Below are 17,030 nucleotides of genomic sequence, written 5' to 3' on the forward strand. Positions count from 1 at the left end.
CCACTCGCTCATTTGTTATGGCACGCAAACGCAACTGGGACCATGCACTTCGAGATGCAAATGAAGTAAGTCATCCGACATGCACTTCACATAGGCTAACATTGATCCTGGCATAGTCAATACGCATTAATCCCTCGTTAACAGGCTATATTGCAAAGGGCATTGCCCTCTACGGGAAAAGGCAGTTCCAGGACGCCACGAAAGTTTTTGACCTTGCGTTCAGATCGGCTGATGGTGTTGCAAGTACAATGCATTTACTTTTCTTGATCAAGGCATGTTGCTCTTTTATTGCACACTCCGCGCTTCATTATGAGTCACAGGCCATCGCACTGTTTAATGCAAATAAACATGATGAGGCAATGCTGCGCGTCCAAGAACTAGTCACTGATTTCCCCGATACCGATCTTCTTGCTTGCCGTGTCGTTGAAGTGAGTATTCAGTACAGTTTTGTGTGCTGACTTTGATGATACCGCTTTTCGCATCAGACGTATCTACGCGTCCAATTAGGCACCATTGCCTTGAGTAGCTGGTCTCGTAAGCTTGAAGCTGTCAACCATTTCACTTCCGCTGTCAAGGCTAGCGTTTTCTTTTCCAAATCGCCAATTCATCGTATGTATGGGGATTTTACCGTGGTACGTTGGTATTATGCAGTCAACGATGTTTCTTCATGTTGAACTGCATGTTTTTGGCAGCTCTTCGGGTGGGATCTTGAGTCATTGTGGCTCACCGCCCACAAGCAACTATGTCGCGCTCTCATGCGGGCGGGTAAAATTGAAGAGGCATTCACAACGTTCCAATCCACGATGGAAGCATGTGATGAGGCTACAAGATCCAGCTTACGTGCGTGGTTCGCTGGTAAGTCGTGGGTGATGTACATGCTGCGATCCTTAACTACATTTTTCTCAGCTTTCTAGAGAGACTGCAGCATGCTACGTCTTGCCCGTGGCGATACAGCCCTCTCCGCGAGCAGTCACTCTTGCATTTTGAAATGCAAAGATATCTCGTACGGTTAATCGACATTACATATATGAAATCAGACCAAATGTTCTATGTACAACACTCACACGCCCCTAGTCCTTCCCTCCTACCACCTATGAATTGCATTTATGCCATATTGTAATCCTTTCGTTCGGCACGTAGTACTCTTCTTCCATTTCTTCGCGGTATGATTGGGCAATCCACTCGGAATGGAGATATACGCCATCGCAAAATTACAGTCAGAATTAAGCAACTGAAACCCTGTCTCATGTTGTCAATACTGACTTGCTACTGTAAACACAATTGATTGGACAAAAGATGACCGAAAGCCTGTCCTTGCATAAGTGATAGTGGGTATGAGGAACTACGTGTCCTCGAATGCGCGAGCTTAGCCTCCATGATTGTCGTATTGCACCATTCTATTCATTACAAAGTCATGGCGGTACCCAAGACCGCTTCTCGCCTACGACTGATTACTCTACAAAGCGATTTGTAAGAGAGGCACGCTACCTCAAGTATAAGTACGCCTACGACTCTCATGCTCTAGCATAGCCCCCTCAAGTAACAACTGAAAAGCCGATTCATCGGTGAGTTTGCGGTACCCTGATGGAAGGTAAATCGAGTGGATCCCATCAAAGCACTTCATTATGAGCTTCCAGGACGTTTTGTGCGATCCAGATGGACACATATCTCCCATCTTTGCTGACCAAAAGTGCGCCTTGTCCTTGCTGCATCGAATAGCATCCATTTTCAGCCATTCTTCTAGTGGTCTGTTTGTGCTGAGGAGCATGCCTTTTTCATACCGAAGACAGACCCAAGTGAGGACCCAGATCAACGATTCAGCATCATGCGCATACACATGCTCAACTTTGCCTGCTATGGCTGCTGGCGAGAGAAGGTTTACCGCCATGAATGGTACCGTTCCGGTGCGCTCGAGGCCCCTGGGACCATCGCGTTTAAACGACGATAAGTCGTAGTCGTTGAGAACAACCATGAATTGACCGCGTAAGCGGTACACCATGAGATTGCTAGGGCTGACGTCCCGATGAAGCACGCCTCCCTTCCAGAGGGCGCGATGACCTGTCGAGTAGTGGATAAATGAGGAAGAGCAGGAGAACGGAAAAAAGAAACTTACACTTCACAACTTGCCACCATGCGGCAATGAACTCCTCGCCAGAAAGCGTCGTGATTGGGATAAGCTTTCTGAACACAATGATGTACAGGACGCGGCTGCCCTGTTCGGCCCGGTCTGCGTCCTTCAGTCCTAGTGCGACTCGGATTTTGGACGTGGATGTTTCTTCAAACTTGCGGAACCAGACCAGCTCTGGAACGTGGCCTCGCACATCCGGATCTGTCTGTGCAATCTTGTAAACCTCGTTCAGAATGTCTGGCTCGCTCTGACGCGTCTCTTCTGGCCAATATAGCTTGGCCACCAGTTCAGGGGATTCGTTCAGAAAACAGGGGTCCCGCTGCAGACCTGATAGTGCCTCGCTCTTTACTGGAAATACGGTAGTTGCACGTCCGCGTATACCGAAATGAGTCACGCGCTCCTTAGACTTCACATCCAACTCAAGGTCGATTTGGGCATCCTCAATCATCACCTTGCCCGAAAATCCGGGCTCAGGCTCAAACACCCGGTTAAGGCCCCACTGATCGTATCCCATGCGCTGCATGATGAGAAGCAAGACCAACCAGCGTGGAAGGTCCTGAACGAAGTTGATGGCAGCGCCTTGAATCGTGGTTTCGCGATCACAAAACCAGATGTAAATATAATCGTCTGGAAGGACTTGTCAGTTTGGCGCCGGTTAACAGCATCCCATCAACTTACTGTTCACTATAAAGGAGATGACGTGTTGCCGCGCGATATGAGCCGCGAACATCTCTGCAATGTAGAGGCCGTTCTGGACGATAGCAGGAATTTTTGTCGGCTCGTCCTCTTCAGTCCGATCTTCATTGTTGCCGCCTCGCTTGCGCTTGACTCCTCTGCTCAATTGCGACGAGGGTCTTGCTATCTCGCACATTTCAGTAAGAAAGCAGAATACGGACATACTACAACTTGCACTCATTCGATGTTTCGTGGGGGGTCTGAGCAGACCCAGTAGCAGGTGTTGAACCTGTTGGCTTAGCAGGGCCGTCCGCGTCCTTCCTATATTCCATATACTGCGCAGAAGGAGAAGGAACGACATAGTAATCTGTCTTAAACACGGACAGCGGATGGGTCAGAGACTTCCGGGTGCGTTTCAACTTCGATGTCGATCGAACATCGGTCCATTGAAAGTTGTCTTTGGGCGATTTGCACGCCGTCTCGGTAAGAACCTGGGATTCTTGCGTTTCGTGTGCTTTCGTACCCAGGGCAGTTTGATGAGAGACCACGACAACGTCAGGCTTGCGTTCGGACTGTTTGTCCTGGTGGTCCTGGTATATGGGCTTTGTATCATTGACATGGAGTAGAACGTTGGTCTTGTCGTCGACCTTGAACGCAGGTATTCCTTGTACATTCACCTTGCTTAGTTCACGGAGCGCACAGTTGGCGGCTTTGACGAAAGAAGCGCATGTCGATGTTTCGCCGTTAATATCACAACTTGACAATAAGGTCAGTCTTCTTTCGCACTGCTCGAATTGCTAACTTACAAATTAGTCAGGTGTCTCTTTATTTCCTCTGCCACAGCCCCCACATTGCAGATAGGCAGGACGGCATTGAGGGCAGTTTCGAGTAGCTTTGATTTCTCGCTGACAGAACAGTATTGAGAGGAACCTGTGCATCTTGCAAGGAGTTCTTGCAGCATCGTATCTGCTTCACACTTCTCAAAGTTTTGGATGTCCCTCGCGATCCATGGGCGGACATCATTGATTCTGCGAAATTCACTGATATGGGCGGTGGTGGCGAGAACAAGAGGAAGAATCGACGCACTCAACGCCAACAGTACTGATATGTTCGCTGACAGCAGCGGAACCGACTGCGAGTGTGGTGGACTTGAGCTCAGCCTCCGAATCGGCAGAGAAGGTAGAGTTACGGGGAGGTGTCTTGTCACGTACGGTGGCGTCAGCATTGTCGGCCATGATGATGAGGCCTGAAGAGGCTCAGATAGAAAAGAAAGTAGGTTGAGAATCAGAATACGCAAACCTGAGCTAGCTTTTAAACTAGCAAAACACCATTGTTGAATATTTCAAGTCAAGGTCCACAATTGATAATCGATAAGTTGAACGAAGTTGATGGCAGAGCCATTGATTTGTATTTTCAAGCTGTAGTTATCCCCAAGAGGGTCTAAGGAAGAATGGTTGCGTGATTACAGTATTGTATTAAACCCATGCTGACCTAAATAAGATACTAACAGAGACAATATATATAAAATCTGGGTGAACACGCGAACATGCAGACCCGCACACATCTAATAATTACATGGTGCCCATGCTGAATCTCCGCGATGTTCTACCCAGGAGGCCCTATTGAGAATGTGGTCCGTATGGTCGGCGCTCTTTCTCGACGACTGGATCCAGGCACAGGTGGCGGGCTCAGGATAGGCGAAGACCCATACTGATCCGAATTTGTCGCACCGGCATCAGTGCGCCGCTCGAGATAGGAAGCGTCATCGGAAGAGCGGTCCCCCGCTGGTGTTGTCCATATGCGCACAGTACCGTCGTGGCTGCCCGTGGCGAACATGAAGGGGTCGTCCGTGGAATGATTCCACGCAACACATGTCAAGTCCCCGCCGAATGTTTGAGGTCTAATGTAATGGAGTAAAGCCGCACTATCGCGATCCCAGATGTGGATATCGCCCGCTGTGTCCGAGTATTCATAAGTACAGTTTTTAGACGAAGCCGACAGACGTACCTTTTCCTGCGCATAACACTAGCTGGTCCTCCTTGCCGCCAAAGTAGCTAGAGCCCGCGATATCCACCTGAGCTTTGGGCAGATACGTATGACGGAGAAGTAGCCTAGCGACTTGTGCAAACGAGTGTTGTTCACGACCTCTGGCATCCCGTACCAGCTCCATCTTCCACAACTGTGGAGGTGTCTACGAATACGATATAAGTGATCAGAATATGTAAAGATATCGTGACTCTCGGTACCTTGCGCTCAAAAGAAATCAGCACGTTTCCACCCCTTTTGGATATCGTGATGTCACGCACGTCGTTCACGACGGGTGTCTGACTTTTGAAACTCCATCAGTAAAGATATTCGAAAAGATGAAGGTAAGTCACCTTTCGAATTGTTTAGTCTCAATATTGAAAACTAGGGTATACGAAGTCAACCAGATGGCCTATGGACATGCACAACGCTCACCTATTATGCGTTTTTCAACCCTAGTGGTGCGGCTTGGATGCAATCCATTAGGTGCGGCAAGGAGTGGACCCACACCCAGTAGCCGTTGACCATCTGGAGTCACAGCCACATTGTGCAGCTGAATGCGACCAAAGTGATACGAATCAAGAACCTTGAAATATGTTCAGTCGGGATTCGGCTGACACCGAGTAATTTGATCACACCTTTCCTTGGATGTCCTGAAGAAAGAGTTCACGATTTATCAGTGCATACACAAATAACGACAGTTGTGCTAACCAGTTTAAAAACATCACTACCTTCGACGGAGAAGAAATGCGCTGTTGTAAAGCATCAGTAACGTACAACCAGACAGGACAATAAAACGAATTACTGTCGCTGTTAGGCAGCCATGCAATAGATGACACAGAGTGCGGCCGGTCGATTGTTCTCTTACTGAGTCCATCCTCCGTCCAGACCTTGATTCCGCGAGTTAATCTCGTCAAGAGAATGGTACCGGTCGCAGACCTGTCCGATCACATTTGAACATTTGCATTTAAAGATAGTGAAACACTCGCTGCATACCATGCAACTTGGCCGATAAAACCTCGCACATGTACCAGAACAGCCTGAGTTGAAAAAGATTCCTGGGCAAGATTAATGTAAACGATGTTTGTAAAGCGCAACACCACATATGCTTACCCCGACACGAAAAATGATAGAAGACCGATCCCAACTTGACGCAGCATATCAGCCTAAGAAGCCGCAAAGAAATCATAACACACCTTGACGTAGCGAGATATTTTCCGTTTGGGGAGAACTGTAGATGCCGAACAAGGGCAGTATGTATGGAAAGGTCCTGTATGGGTTCCAAAGTTCTCAGCTTTGGGATCAACGTGGAAACTCTCTGTCCTCGAATGGTGTTCAAACCGATGGACGAGAATCGGGTGGGAGACATTCCCGCAGTGGAGTTCCGGTCAAAGGAAGGTGTCCGTGGCGGCATGAAGGGCCGTAGATACAGCGGGACCTGCCCCGCTTGCTGTTGCTGCATCATGATGACAGAACGAACAGCTCCCTTAAAGCGCTGGCGGGCAATGGATCGACGGGAAGACTCGCTCTCCTCACTCGCAGGTGCATCCAAAGAATTGGGACGCTCGGTGTAATCCGAGCACATAGATAAAGCTGGTTCGTGGTGGTGAGAAATTTCAAGCATCTGCGGGCCCTCCTGTGTGGTGGGAAGAGTATGGTGCTTATGTCTGAACCGCGTAATCGCATTGGTTACCTTCTTGAAAGACACTCGTCTTATCAAGCCGCGGATCGCCAAGATGCGTTGATTGCAGTAATGGATGATCTTTCGCACTTCCACAACAGCAGAAAGGAGGAGCATGCGGTGGGTTGTTTCATTTATCACATCCTCCAACCACACATGACCGCGGTGCTGAACGAATATCCAGCGTTCTGAGGCGAACCAAGCGGAGACGGCAGCCAGGCCGAAGGAAGTGACAGCCTGGGAATAAGTAAGCACGCAATTCAGAAGCGCAGAGCTATCAATAGACTTACTGTAAAAACAGTGGTGATTGTGGACGTAACAAAACCCTGACCAAAATATGACGTTTTAGACACGCGTCCATCAGTAGAATAAGACCCCATACCTGATCTGTAGCGTATGTGAAAAGCATCAAGCCCGCGGAAAAGCATGCCACAGACATGACGAGAAAGACTAAAGGCGATCGCTTAATCCATATCAATACCCACCAAGGTACCCTATGTCCCGGAGAACGACTGAATGGCTGTCATTAGACATGAGTACAGGTAGGACGAATGATAAACTTACTACATGGCTTGCTTCCAGGTGAGACCGAGGAGACTGTTCACTGCGGCTGCTATACTGAAAACCAACGAGGAGAACCAGAACGCATTAACAGACTTCTCCAGCACTCCATCCGTCAACTGGTATGAGAATTGTAAGGTCGTTGCTGTCACAGCTGAGAAGAACGTCGCGACTGTCGACAGGTTTAGCAGGTTTGCTGCTGCATGCTGCTGGGCGAACCTAATCGTCGGTACGCCTGGAGAACATAAGTTTGGAAGTGCTAAGGATGGATTGTATGTATACCGATTTCAATAAACATCGACAGATTGACCGTGATGTTGTCGATGTGCTCCCCAATTTCCGATGTCAAATCGTGGATATAGCGCTGCACTGCTGGATACCGAAATTGACCTGAAACTAGTTGAGAAGATTGTCCAATGCAAGCCCATGCAGACACGTTACCTTTGTACTCCTGAAGACACGATGCCCAATACTAAAAAATACGGTTAACGGAGAATAATGTAACATACCAAAGAGTTCACCTTGAGATCGACTTCGAAAGCACGCATTGACGTATTGACTGCCTCATCTGTAAACTCCGGAAACTCGTTCAAGCAGTTCAGGAACGTTACGACATCTTCTGCGAAACTAGCGAATTGACCAGGAAAACTTTCGGGATCAAGACCGTCATCGTGTATGGGCCTGAGCGGGGGTTGTTGACCTCTCCATGTACGTCGTCGGTCCATCAAGTTAGGGTTAACTAATGTTTCCCGAGGTTGACGCGAAATTTTCCGAGGGAATAGCGTAGCTGCGTTCTCGCGAAATAGAAACAATAATTTTGTGAGGCGTTCCCGTAGTCGAAAAGCAGAGGACAATATTCCAACGGAACTGCCAAGTTGGCGCGCAGCGTTAGCGAAGTTCCGGAGCTACATGGGAGGTGAGCGCTAAAGCATGAGAGCTGCACCTGGTCGTACCTCTTTGTCAAGATTATCCATTCGCCTGTGCAGACTAGTCAGTGCAAGGAGACAAAACAACAATGTGGGTCTTGCCTCTCGAATTTATTAAATAATTCTGACCCTGCAACTTGCAGTTTTTCATCCACAGTAGCTGAAAACAACTCAGGCCAAGATTGAGCGACGCACTGAAGACCACTCACGGACATCTCGGTCATCTTCGAAGTTAGAAGGAAGGTTGGCATCTAACATAGACAATTAACAGTGTATGATGGCCAGCGGGGACGACTGACCATTGTCTGAAGACGCCTCGTTGCTAAGCTCGCTCAGGACATCCAAAAGACTAATGATTGTCTGCTTCCGTCTCGGGTCCGTAAATGCTTCACTTCGAGTGTAGGGGCTTGAGGTTGCGTCATGGAAAGAACGAGCAGCATGTGCTGCTCCTGTGCCTTCAACATAAGTGAGAATGGTCAAAACTGCTCTACTGGAGGACGTACCGCGAAACATAGAGAGAAAACACTACCGTGTTTGCTGCAGCGATCGTCCCTGGGTATTATAGGCGCAAGGATCGGATCCTAGTTTGATGTTGAAATGGGGAACTAAAGTAAGGCTCTGAAATATGCTTCAAACGGCAGAACGGCCTAGGCGAGCACCGCATGTAGAAGTCGTGATTTGAAAGCGAAATTCATACGCTGAACGTCTCAGTGAGGAATTATTTAAGATGACGGCATGTTATCGCTAGACTCACTGAACTCAGCGATTCGGAGCGTGACAGCCTCGAGGAAGAATACGAAGCACCGGTGACCCTGACGTGGAGCTGCGCTGATCTATAGTAGAGTGCTGTCAAGCTGATAGGAAGATAATAAGTGAATCTACGGTGAATCATTCTCAAAATACATAAGCACGGGACAGAATAATGGGCAAAAAAATTGGCGAGATAATAGGGACGGGTTTCAAGGGCAACGTGTAGACGTAAAAACGGTGTGATCGGGTACTGATGGATCAGACGTGCGGAACCAACGTGTTTGCAAGTAAGTGAATTATCAAAGGATGACCATAGATGGACGAGTAGTAGAAGCCTGTGGCCGCGGAGGTGAAACTTTTGTTAAATGGACTAACATATTTGGGTTGAACTGAAGAGGTAGCCTGCAGGAATCGGATATGGCTGTCAGAGACGCGATGGTCAGTGCTCAGTCAGAAGCAAACGACCACGTACAGGACAGTATTACACTTTCAGAGCCTTATCATAGCTTCCAGTACAGCTCTATCTCCTGCGCGGAGAACTCCGTAAAAGGAGGCCATGATCTCAGACTTCCCAGGCTGCTACGGAGTGAGGTATCAAAAGGGCTCCATGACGTGGTCCGCAACTGGTGAAAGATATCCCGAAACCGTTTAGACCGGTTGTTTCAGTGGAAAAGTAAAAGATCCCTCGAATATTTCTGCCATAGTGCTGCCGCTGGTATCAAAAAAATGTGGTAGGAGCGTGCTGCATCGTCGTCGTCTCAATCGATTGGGCATGTGACGGAGCATGTGACATTGACCAACTCGTTATGCCAAAAAAGGGAAGTTCGATTGCTCTTGAGTTCCTTCCCTCACTGAGTGCGGTAGATCCAGTCCAACTCATCCGTAGTAGAGGACACCTTAACGCACTCATGAACCATGCGGATCCTTTCATGGAACATTGTAAGAAATGATCTTAATTCCTTCACGAAAGAATGTACTCTGACATTCTGCTTTGGCCGACAGAATGGTGTCAGAACTCTTCCTCAATATCACCCGTGAGTTATCCATGATTTCCACCTGGTTTCCAAGGGACTAAAAACCATAGATGGAATACCTTCACTTCATTTCAGGCAATTCTGGAACATCTCAAGGCAGATATAATCTGCTTTCAAGGTGCGGGTTGTTCATTCATTTCACCTTCCCCTGTCAAATGCCCAAACCTTATCTATCCAAGAAATGAAAACCTCGCGTTCCGGCCTGTCACGCTGTGCTGCTTTACCAGACGATTTTGAAGCTTTCTTCTCCTTCCCACAGAATAAAGGAGGGTATAGTGGTGTCGCGGTTTACGCTAACTCCCGCACTGTCATTCCCCTCCGGGCAGAGGAGGGTCTCTCCGGCATCTTGCAGCCTAAACCACCTCTGACGTCGGATGATCGGATATCTCGTTCATATCCCTGCGCACATGAAATCGAACTAATGCCGGACGAGCATGGATCAACCCCAAGCGATTTCGCTGCCTTAGATGCTGAAGGCCGTGCCCTGATCGTAGACTTTGGCCTATTCGTACTGATTAACGTCTATTGTCCAAACGAAACTTCTGATGCTCGTCTTCCTTTCAAAATAAATTTCCATGTCATGCTGCAGGATCGAGTCGAAAAGCTCATGAATGAAGGCCGGGAAGTTGTGGTCGTCGGTGACATCAATGTTTGCGCAACGCCATTGGACCATTGCGACGGTCATCTTGCTAGTAACACTGCAACTTTCTACGACCATCCTGCTCGTGCGTGGTTTCATAGGTGGTTGAGTCCTATTGGTTGCATGACAGATGCCGTGCGGACATTCTGGCCTGGCAGAAAGGCAATGTACACATGTAAGACGCAAGTGTGGTTGATCTCTTCCCATCTTTAATATACTTTTTATGTTAGGTTGGAACACGAAAATTTCAGCTCGAGAGACCAATTATGGTACCCGGGTTGACTACATTCTCGTTACACCCGGTATGCTTCCCTGGATCAAGCACGGAGACATTCAGCCATCGCTCAAAGGCTCTGATCACTGTCCAATATATATCGATCTTCATGACGAAATAACAACTGACGCTGGCGAACGATTATTTCTCCGTGACGTCTTGCCAATCGACAAGAATCGGGAAGACCTGCCTCGGCTCGCAGCACGACGATGGGAAGAGTATTCCGGGAAGCAGAAACTGCTGTCCATGTTTTTTGAGAAAGGGAACAAGCCGCATCCACCTAGCAATTCTCCGCTTTCGTCGCTTTCGCCCACTCCAGACACACAACTGCCCAGGGATTATTCTGGTGCTGCACAGCCCAATCACACGCAGTCTGCCATTCTTATTCCATCTCCAAATTCCTCGCTGAGATCTCGTAATGCGGCGTGCGCATCCACGAGTCAGCTCCCCGAACCATTGCTACAGTCGAATCCCAGTCAGTCACGCCAAACTGAGCCCCCAGCTAGTTCTACCAAACGCAAGTCATCAGACAATGCAGCCAAGAAAGCGCCCAAGAAATTGAAAGGTGGTCAAAGCAAACTCTCCTCGTTCTTTGCGCAACCGACAGTCTCGCATCCTTGCAGCCAAGAAATTTCTCCGAGCGAGGTCACCGATTACCAGGACTACATAGATTCCGACCATCAGCTCGCACTCGAGCTTGCCGCTTCGCTTGAAAATCCACTTTCACAGGGCTTAGCTACCTCAGCGACGCCTTCGGCTTCGCAGAGTAAAGCGGCGTGGTCACAGCTGATGGCTCCCATCCAACCACCAAATTGTCTTGTACACGGTGAACCTGCGAAGGAGCACACCGTTAACAAGCCGAGTTCAAACAAAGGGAAAACTTTTTTCCTCTGTTCAAGGTCTGTCCCATCATGACCCTTCATTTCGCCTCTATCTAATTCCTTTCATTTAGACCTGTCGGCCCGGGGTATGACAAAGGTAAAAGCGAACGTCTTCGCGAAGAGGTGGATCACCGATACCGATGCAATTTTTTTAAATGGGGCAACGACGTCAGACGGGAAGCCAAAGACAAATTTTCCGCCTCATGAAATCAAAAACAGCCTCGAAGCAAATTACACTGGTTGCATACACATACATACCTCGGGCCACGGTTGCTCTTGTCCTTCATTAGGCATTTATTTTAGGGTGTCATTGCATGAGCATCAGACACGTGTTTGGTGCGTGGTTTACACGATATAACCACGAGGCTGACATCCATCCACGACAAATCCACGAAGATAATTATACCTTTTGTACCTCTGAGTGCTATGATCCGCAACTCAACGCGCGGATGATAGACTATAATAATAATATGTTCATTATGTAGGCTGTTGGTCCGGGACTATTCTCCCCTTTAGCGCACGACAAATGCGCTTCACGGCAGCCACCACTTTCTTGACGTTAAGCGAAATGCATAAAATTTTTGCGTACGACATGGCGGCTATATTATAGAATAACAAAATACGAAGCGCAATCCGCCTACACGGCAGCAGCGACGATGACGTGGGGCGGCAGACATTAGACGGACGGCTAACTTGATCCTCGGATCTGTTTCTTGGCAGTTCCAATCATGGTATTATTTACCTACAAAAGGCTTAGAAGTCACCACATGGAACAACGATGGGGTTCACCTTCGTCGCGAATCGCAAGGAGCAGAGAGACTCATTCAGATGTGCCGCCAGCGGCGAGAGGTTCAAGATCATCTGCCACAAAATCATGTCATACTAACATCTCCATAATCAGATCCCGCGCTTACCAGGGTCTTGGAATTTCCGCTCAACGAGTTTTGCAACAAATACGTCAGCTAGGAACCTCATCAGCGTCGATCAGAAGGCATGGGGCCAAGAAGCCCGCAAATCACCTTTGAATTCCTATATGGAATGTGCTTCTCTCCTTTTTCTGCTTTTTCGCCTAGTGCAGCGATGACATCCCCGAGCGCACTCAAGCTCTTGTTAATGTTTTGCGTCTCTTTCAGTCGGTCTCTGTCCCCTGCAGCCCCACTCGAGTTGAGGCGCTCGCTACCAGCCAGATCCACGAGATTGAGGCTGCCTTCACAGCTCTCACCGGTGTGGGTGTTTGTACCAGAGATCCGGAGTGTGAAGACAGAGTGCGAACGCGATGAACGCTCGTTCATCAGGGTAGCTGCCACGGTGCGCCGGGAGTTAGCGACACGGAGGAGGGAGGTAACAGACGCTGGAGATTGCAAAGGCATCACGTTCACATCAGTGACACGAGTACCCGACTTGTCGTGCTTGATCTCATGCTTCTTCTTGTCGAACTCACCCTTGCCGAGGAGGTCGTTGATTGTTTCGTTGTACTGCGCATTTCCTCAATTGAGTCTCTGCAGTATAACGACAAGATACGCACAATCTCGAGGAACTGGCCGTCCATCTTGTACTCCCATCCTTTGGACTTCAGGTCATCGGCAGCTTTGAATACCTGATCCACTGCGCGAGGTATCATACCTGTCGTGGCCTCGGTCTAAAAAAATAGTGGGTGAGACATATGAAGTCTACACGAAAAAAAATGTATACCGATCCGCCTTCCATAGTGAAAGACTTGCCAGAACCTGTTTGGCCATAAGCAAATATGCAGACATTATAACCGTCCACACAGCTCTGAGCGAGGAATGAAATCTCTTCAAAAACTTCGATCTGGGTCGATTCAGGTTCGAATACCTGAGGAAGAGCAACCTCAAGATCGTGCAGGCATTGTTAGGAGAGAACGAACCCGGTCAAAACCAAAGTTGTAGATTTCTTTGCGCTCAGAGCCCATGGCGCTGGAGCTCGAAGAGGAAACGACAATCTCCTTGTGATCCCTTTTGTCAGGAAATGTTATATCAGCTTCCCGTCCCTTTTCCTCGTCATCAGAAGTTAGGTTGCTGGTGAACGAAGATGAGGGTGACAAGTCTGATGTGAGGACAGGGCGAACTCGACAGAACACCCGAATGTTGCCCTTGAGCTCCTGAACCATATTGTGCAGCTTCCGGCGTACCATCTCGCTTTCCCTGGCGTCTTGCTCGAGGTCCAATATTCGTCGATGCGCGGTTTCGAGATCGAGCGTCTTGTCTGAGGAGGTGGTCATTAAAGCATCGAGCTGCATCTGCGTAGCAGCCTTTTGTGCCTGGAGAGCATTGATTTGCGCATTGAGAGCAATATGTGAGGTAGACTGATGTGATAGTGTTGCCTTGAGGTTTGACACGTTATCTCTCTCCCTCTCCAAATCACTCTTCGCCAGCCTCAACTCATCTGCAAGCTCTCTTGCCTCTCGAGCTTTACTTTTTGCTTCCATCTCGAGCTCCATGATCTCCTTAGCATGCTTCATGCGCAACTTCTCGATTTCATCGCTTGCGCTCACCAACTCTCTCCGTTTATCAAGCTCAAGTGACTTGGCGTTGGCGAGCTCGAGTGATAGAGCACGATGGTTCGCTTCGAGCTCGGCTACTTTGGCGCGCTCCGCATCCATAGTTTGGGCTAGCTTTTCAGCATTAGCAAGCTGTGTGGATTCGATGGAAGCGACCTGGTTTTTCAGGTCACGGAACTCTTTTGTTTGTAATTCACTTCCGCTAGCGACTCGCGATGCTGAAATGACACGTCCCGGAGGACGTAGTCCTGTTGACAAACCAAGTTGTTTTGGTGGTGCACTAGTTGCACGAGTTGTCCGCCGTGGTGCTGACGTTGATAATTTCGGTGGTTCGGGTCTTGTGAGGCGTTGTGGACCTGACGGCTGTTTCGCCACAGGGCCTGTATTTGTAGTTGGTCTATTGAGAGCGCTTCGGCTTGCAGCTAAAGGACGAGCTATGGCACCATTACCAATTGCTGGGAGTTTGCGGGGTTGATCAAGAGCCTCTGCATCCAGATCATCTTCTGCTTTGCGTTTGTAGCCCAACGTCGACGTCGACATGGAGAAGCCTAGTGTAGTAGTGATAGAAGGGATTGGCGGGTCTGACGGGTCTGGAGAGGACCTTAGGCGCGGTAACCGCGACATTACGAAACGTTGAATCTGGACTTTCAAACACTTTGGGAAATCAAGTAACATTTTGGCGACGCGTCGGAGCACGTGATTTTAAATAACCCCTTCAAGGGGGGTGGGACTCGGATCGCAACAAAATTCATATATTGGAAGTTCATACAGGTTCATACTTACTCGTCTTGCAATGTTGACGCTCTCGGTGCGCTGCCAGCGCGTCTCCTGCCAACTGTTTGCTTCGTCGTCCACGACTCCGCTCGCTCAGACGCGTAGCTATGCGACACAGCCAAAGAAAGGACAGATCGTAAAGCAGGCTTGTAAGTCCGCATTCACGTTAATTTAATATTGAACGTTCAAAATGCATGTGGGCTATAGCGCAGGGATTCAAGGGGAAGAAGAACACTCCTTCAGGTCAGATGGAACATGGAAAGAAGGATAAGAAAATGATGGTCTGTTCTCGTTCTTTGAATATGAATCATAGCCCGACTTCCGTCCGTTAGGCCTTCCAACCGTTGCCTGTCTCACAACTTCCGCACCCGTTATTTGAGAGTGATCGTCCAGACACCCTTGCCTTGCAGTCATTCCATCCCGTATGTTTCAAGTCTCTTTTCCGTGTATGTTGGATTGATGCTTCCTAACAGGAAATGCTTACGAGGGTTGTCGAGTCTCAAGCACTCAAATTCCCCCATAATGAAAGTGATCCCTTCCGTATCTTTGGGTTACCGAGAAATATCCTTGTTGAGGTTCGTGGAATGTCACATTAACGCACAGGTAAATTGATCAGTTTGCTCTTTAGTTCCGCCTGCTTTCCAAGCCCTGCAGCGTTATACGTTCTGTGACAATCGACGCAATTAACAAGTTAGACGCGGCAAGTGATAAGAACAGCAAGGAGTCTAGGGTTGTCTTGAGTATGCTTCTAGTATATCCGTCACAGGTTTTCATTGACATCTTTTCAGCTGGACCCCAGGGCTGTGGAAAGAGTTATCTTCTCCTGCAAGCCTTACAGTATTGCAATGCTCGCGATTGGCTAGTCCTCTACATCCCTCGAGGTCTGTACTTTCTAGACTTCTATCACAAGGCTAATCCCTGATATCTCCCATAGCAACTAATCTTGTCAACTCCACAACTGCCTACACTTACGATATGCGAACTCGAACATACTCTCAGCCAATCTTTGCTTATCAAACTCTCCAGCGCTTTCTCAAGGTCAATGCACTCCGGCTTGAACAGTTACGCACCCAGACCGAGATAGAAATAGAACGTCGCCCTCCGGTGCCCCCTGGCACACCCCTCGTGGAGCTCATTAATATTGGCCTCAAGGATCAGGGTCATGCTCCGACAGTGCTTGGTGCTGTGCTAGAAGAAATTGGGAAGCAGACAATGTGAGCCATTTCGTCTTCTCCGTGTCCAAGACAAGCATAGTCTCAACGGATGGATCATAGTTTCCCGGTGCTTCTGGCGGTTGATGACTTCCAGGCATTATATTGCAAGTCGCACTATCGTGACCAACATTTTTCGGCTATCAAGTCGTACCATCTTTCAATGCCACGCCTTCTGCTCGAGTACGCATCTGGACAGAAGTCATTTGTAAGTGCCTATGAAAATTTGAGCGCCTCGTTATCTGAATGGAATAAAAATTAGGCCCGTGGTGCAGTCTTTGGTGCGATCTCGATGGGTAACACAACATTCCCACTACCTCTGGAGCTCCGCGAAGCTCTTTCTCTCGAGCATGACCGTCCCTATGGACCATATGTCAAGCGACAACCGGAGCTCGTAGAATACGCCCGCGGCCTCGAGAGGCTGGCAGTACCCGGTAGCCTGAGCGTGCCCGAAGCAGCATCGGTTTTCGAGGTGTGGATGAAGGACCGGGCAGTGCCTTCAAGTGAGTAGTGTTCTTCATTCATTTACTTTTGAGAGGGTTTGACAATTTAAAACAGAACCCAATGATGAATTGTTTCTGACAAAATATAGCGAGGCTAGCGGGAATGCAAGAGCGTTTGTTTGGAAGGGATTGTTGTCGTCCATGTCAGCATAGTAAAGCATACCTTTTATGTTATCTGGGTGCGCACCATCGATGGTCTGACGTTGCCTTTTTATGAGGGCATCCTGATTCAGTCAGGGAGTGCTTGTCTACAGAACCATACTAGAAGCCGTAATGGGGTCTCACTTGAAGAACCTCGTACGATTTTAGCGTGATTCATTGATGTGCGAATTGAACGCAATTTGACGGACTATGCCTTTTGTTGCGCTAGCTATCGAATGGCAAGAAATACGTTATGTGGTGGGTTTTCGATGTGCTCACAATTCCATTCAAGTTCGCACACATGC

The 17,030-nt window shown here is 48.5% G+C and overlaps 6 protein-coding genes across 6 annotated transcripts; 3 read left to right on the plus strand and 3 right to left on the minus strand.

Moving 5' to 3' along the window:
- Positions 1 to 1,364: 1,364 nt before the first annotated feature.
- HD556DRAFT_1270987 (uncharacterized protein) lies at positions 1,365 to 3,195 on the minus strand. The gene is made up of 3 exons (XM_041299176.1): positions 2,807 to 3,195; positions 2,114 to 2,755; positions 1,365 to 2,058 (listed from the first exon to the last, which is right to left on the minus strand). The coding sequence occupies exons 1-3, from the start codon at positions 3,162 to 3,164 to the stop codon at positions 1,490 to 1,492; spliced, it is 1,569 nt and encodes a 522-aa protein (XP_041159711.1). The 5' UTR covers positions 3,165 to 3,195; the 3' UTR covers positions 1,365 to 1,489.
- A 104-nt stretch (positions 3,196 to 3,299) lies between these two features.
- HD556DRAFT_1374839 (uncharacterized protein) lies at positions 3,300 to 3,827 on the plus strand. Its single transcript, XM_041303062.1, has 2 exons — positions 3,300 to 3,559; positions 3,610 to 3,827. The coding sequence occupies exons 1-2, from the start codon at positions 3,401 to 3,403 to the stop codon at positions 3,724 to 3,726; spliced, it is 276 nt and encodes a 91-aa protein (XP_041159712.1). The 5' UTR covers positions 3,300 to 3,400; the 3' UTR covers positions 3,727 to 3,827.
- A 422-nt stretch (positions 3,828 to 4,249) lies between these two features.
- Positions 4,250 to 8,864, minus strand: HD556DRAFT_514358 (uncharacterized protein). The gene is made up of 23 exons (XM_041310830.1): positions 8,751 to 8,864; positions 8,500 to 8,694; positions 8,296 to 8,451; positions 8,206 to 8,247; positions 8,099 to 8,156; positions 8,024 to 8,048; positions 7,592 to 7,975; positions 7,512 to 7,542; positions 7,353 to 7,460; positions 7,074 to 7,305; positions 6,892 to 7,021; positions 6,800 to 6,835; positions 6,025 to 6,746; positions 5,942 to 5,975; positions 5,825 to 5,886; positions 5,634 to 5,767; positions 5,540 to 5,580; positions 5,467 to 5,481; positions 5,264 to 5,414; positions 5,182 to 5,212; positions 5,050 to 5,131; positions 4,811 to 4,994; positions 4,250 to 4,758 (listed from the first exon to the last, which is right to left on the minus strand). The coding sequence occupies exons 2-23, from the start codon at positions 8,507 to 8,509 to the stop codon at positions 4,409 to 4,411; spliced, it is 3,018 nt and encodes a 1,005-aa protein (XP_041159713.1). The 5' UTR covers positions 8,510 to 8,694; positions 8,751 to 8,864; the 3' UTR covers positions 4,250 to 4,408.
- Positions 8,865 to 9,661: 797 nt separating this feature from the next.
- Positions 9,662 to 11,782, plus strand: HD556DRAFT_1237988 (Endonuclease/exonuclease/phosphatase; the record flags this gene model as incomplete). Its single annotated transcript, XM_041297940.1, has 6 exons — positions 9,662 to 9,685; positions 9,749 to 9,780; positions 9,831 to 9,898; positions 9,960 to 10,595; positions 10,651 to 11,593; positions 11,647 to 11,782. The coding sequence occupies 6 exons, from the start codon at positions 9,662 to 9,664 to the stop codon at positions 11,780 to 11,782; spliced, it is 1,839 nt and encodes a 612-aa protein (XP_041159714.1).
- A 481-nt stretch (positions 11,783 to 12,263) lies between these two features.
- HD556DRAFT_1238025 (P-loop containing nucleoside triphosphate hydrolase protein) lies at positions 12,264 to 14,198 on the minus strand (the record flags this gene model as incomplete). The annotated part of the gene is made up of 8 exons (XM_041297945.1): positions 12,264 to 12,317; positions 12,365 to 12,436; positions 12,490 to 12,537; positions 12,595 to 13,050; positions 13,101 to 13,214; positions 13,268 to 13,411; positions 13,464 to 13,592; positions 13,656 to 14,198. 8 exons carry the CDS (start codon positions 14,196 to 14,198, stop codon positions 12,264 to 12,266), a joined length of 1,560 nt encoding a protein of 519 aa, XP_041159715.1.
- Positions 14,199 to 14,889: 691 nt separating this feature from the next.
- Positions 14,890 to 16,737, plus strand: HD556DRAFT_1443690 (mitochondrial ribosomal death-associated protein 3-domain-containing protein; the record flags this gene model as incomplete). The annotated part of the gene is made up of 10 exons (XM_041306651.1): positions 14,890 to 15,019; positions 15,078 to 15,151; positions 15,203 to 15,292; positions 15,344 to 15,445; positions 15,499 to 15,610; positions 15,659 to 15,751; positions 15,805 to 16,084; positions 16,145 to 16,289; positions 16,344 to 16,584; positions 16,640 to 16,737. The coding sequence occupies 10 exons, from the start codon at positions 14,890 to 14,892 to the stop codon at positions 16,735 to 16,737; spliced, it is 1,365 nt and encodes a 454-aa protein (XP_041159716.1).
- Between the last annotated feature and the right edge of the window lie 293 nt (positions 16,738 to 17,030).

This window comes from Suillus plorans, assembly GCF_016647745.1.
Source record: "Suillus plorans strain S12 chromosome Unknown HD556scaffold_31, whole genome shotgun sequence".
NCBI classification, from domain to species: Eukaryota; Fungi; Basidiomycota; class Agaricomycetes; order Boletales; family Suillaceae; genus Suillus; species Suillus plorans.

What these genes read in the sequence shown, in the direction of transcription:
- HD556DRAFT_1270987 (XM_041299176.1), bottom strand. Translation starts at nt 3,164, where the DNA reads ATGTCGTTCCTTCTCCTTCTGCGCAGTATATGGAATATAGGAAGGACG. An exon ending in CATCTCCTTTATAGTGAACA is followed by an intron (nt 2,756 to 2,806) that starts GTAAGTTGATGG and finishes AAGTCCTTCCAG; the next exon opens with ACGATTATATTTACATCTGG. An exon ending in ATGGTGGCAAGTTGTGAAGT is followed by an intron (nt 2,059 to 2,113) that starts GTAAGTTTCTTT and finishes ACTACTCGACAG; the next exon opens with GTCATCGCGCCCTCTGGAAG.
- HD556DRAFT_1374839 (XM_041303062.1), top strand. Translation starts at nt 3,401, where the DNA reads ATGGGCTTTGTATCATTGACATGGAGTAGAACGTTGGTCTTGTCGTCG. An exon ending in TTTCGCCGTTAATATCACAA is followed by an intron (nt 3,560 to 3,609) that starts CTTGACAATAAG and finishes TTGCTAACTTAC; the next exon opens with AAATTAGTCAGGTGTCTCTT.
- HD556DRAFT_514358 (XM_041310830.1), bottom strand. An exon ending in AAATATCTCGCTACGTCAAG is followed by an intron (nt 5,976 to 6,024) that starts GTGTGTTATGAT and finishes TGCTGCGTCAAG; the next exon opens with TTGGGATCGGTCTTCTATCA. An exon ending in GAGACTAAACAATTCGAAAG is followed by an intron (nt 5,132 to 5,181) that starts GTGACTTACCTT and finishes GAGTTTCAAAAG; the next exon opens with TCAGACACCCGTCGTGAACG.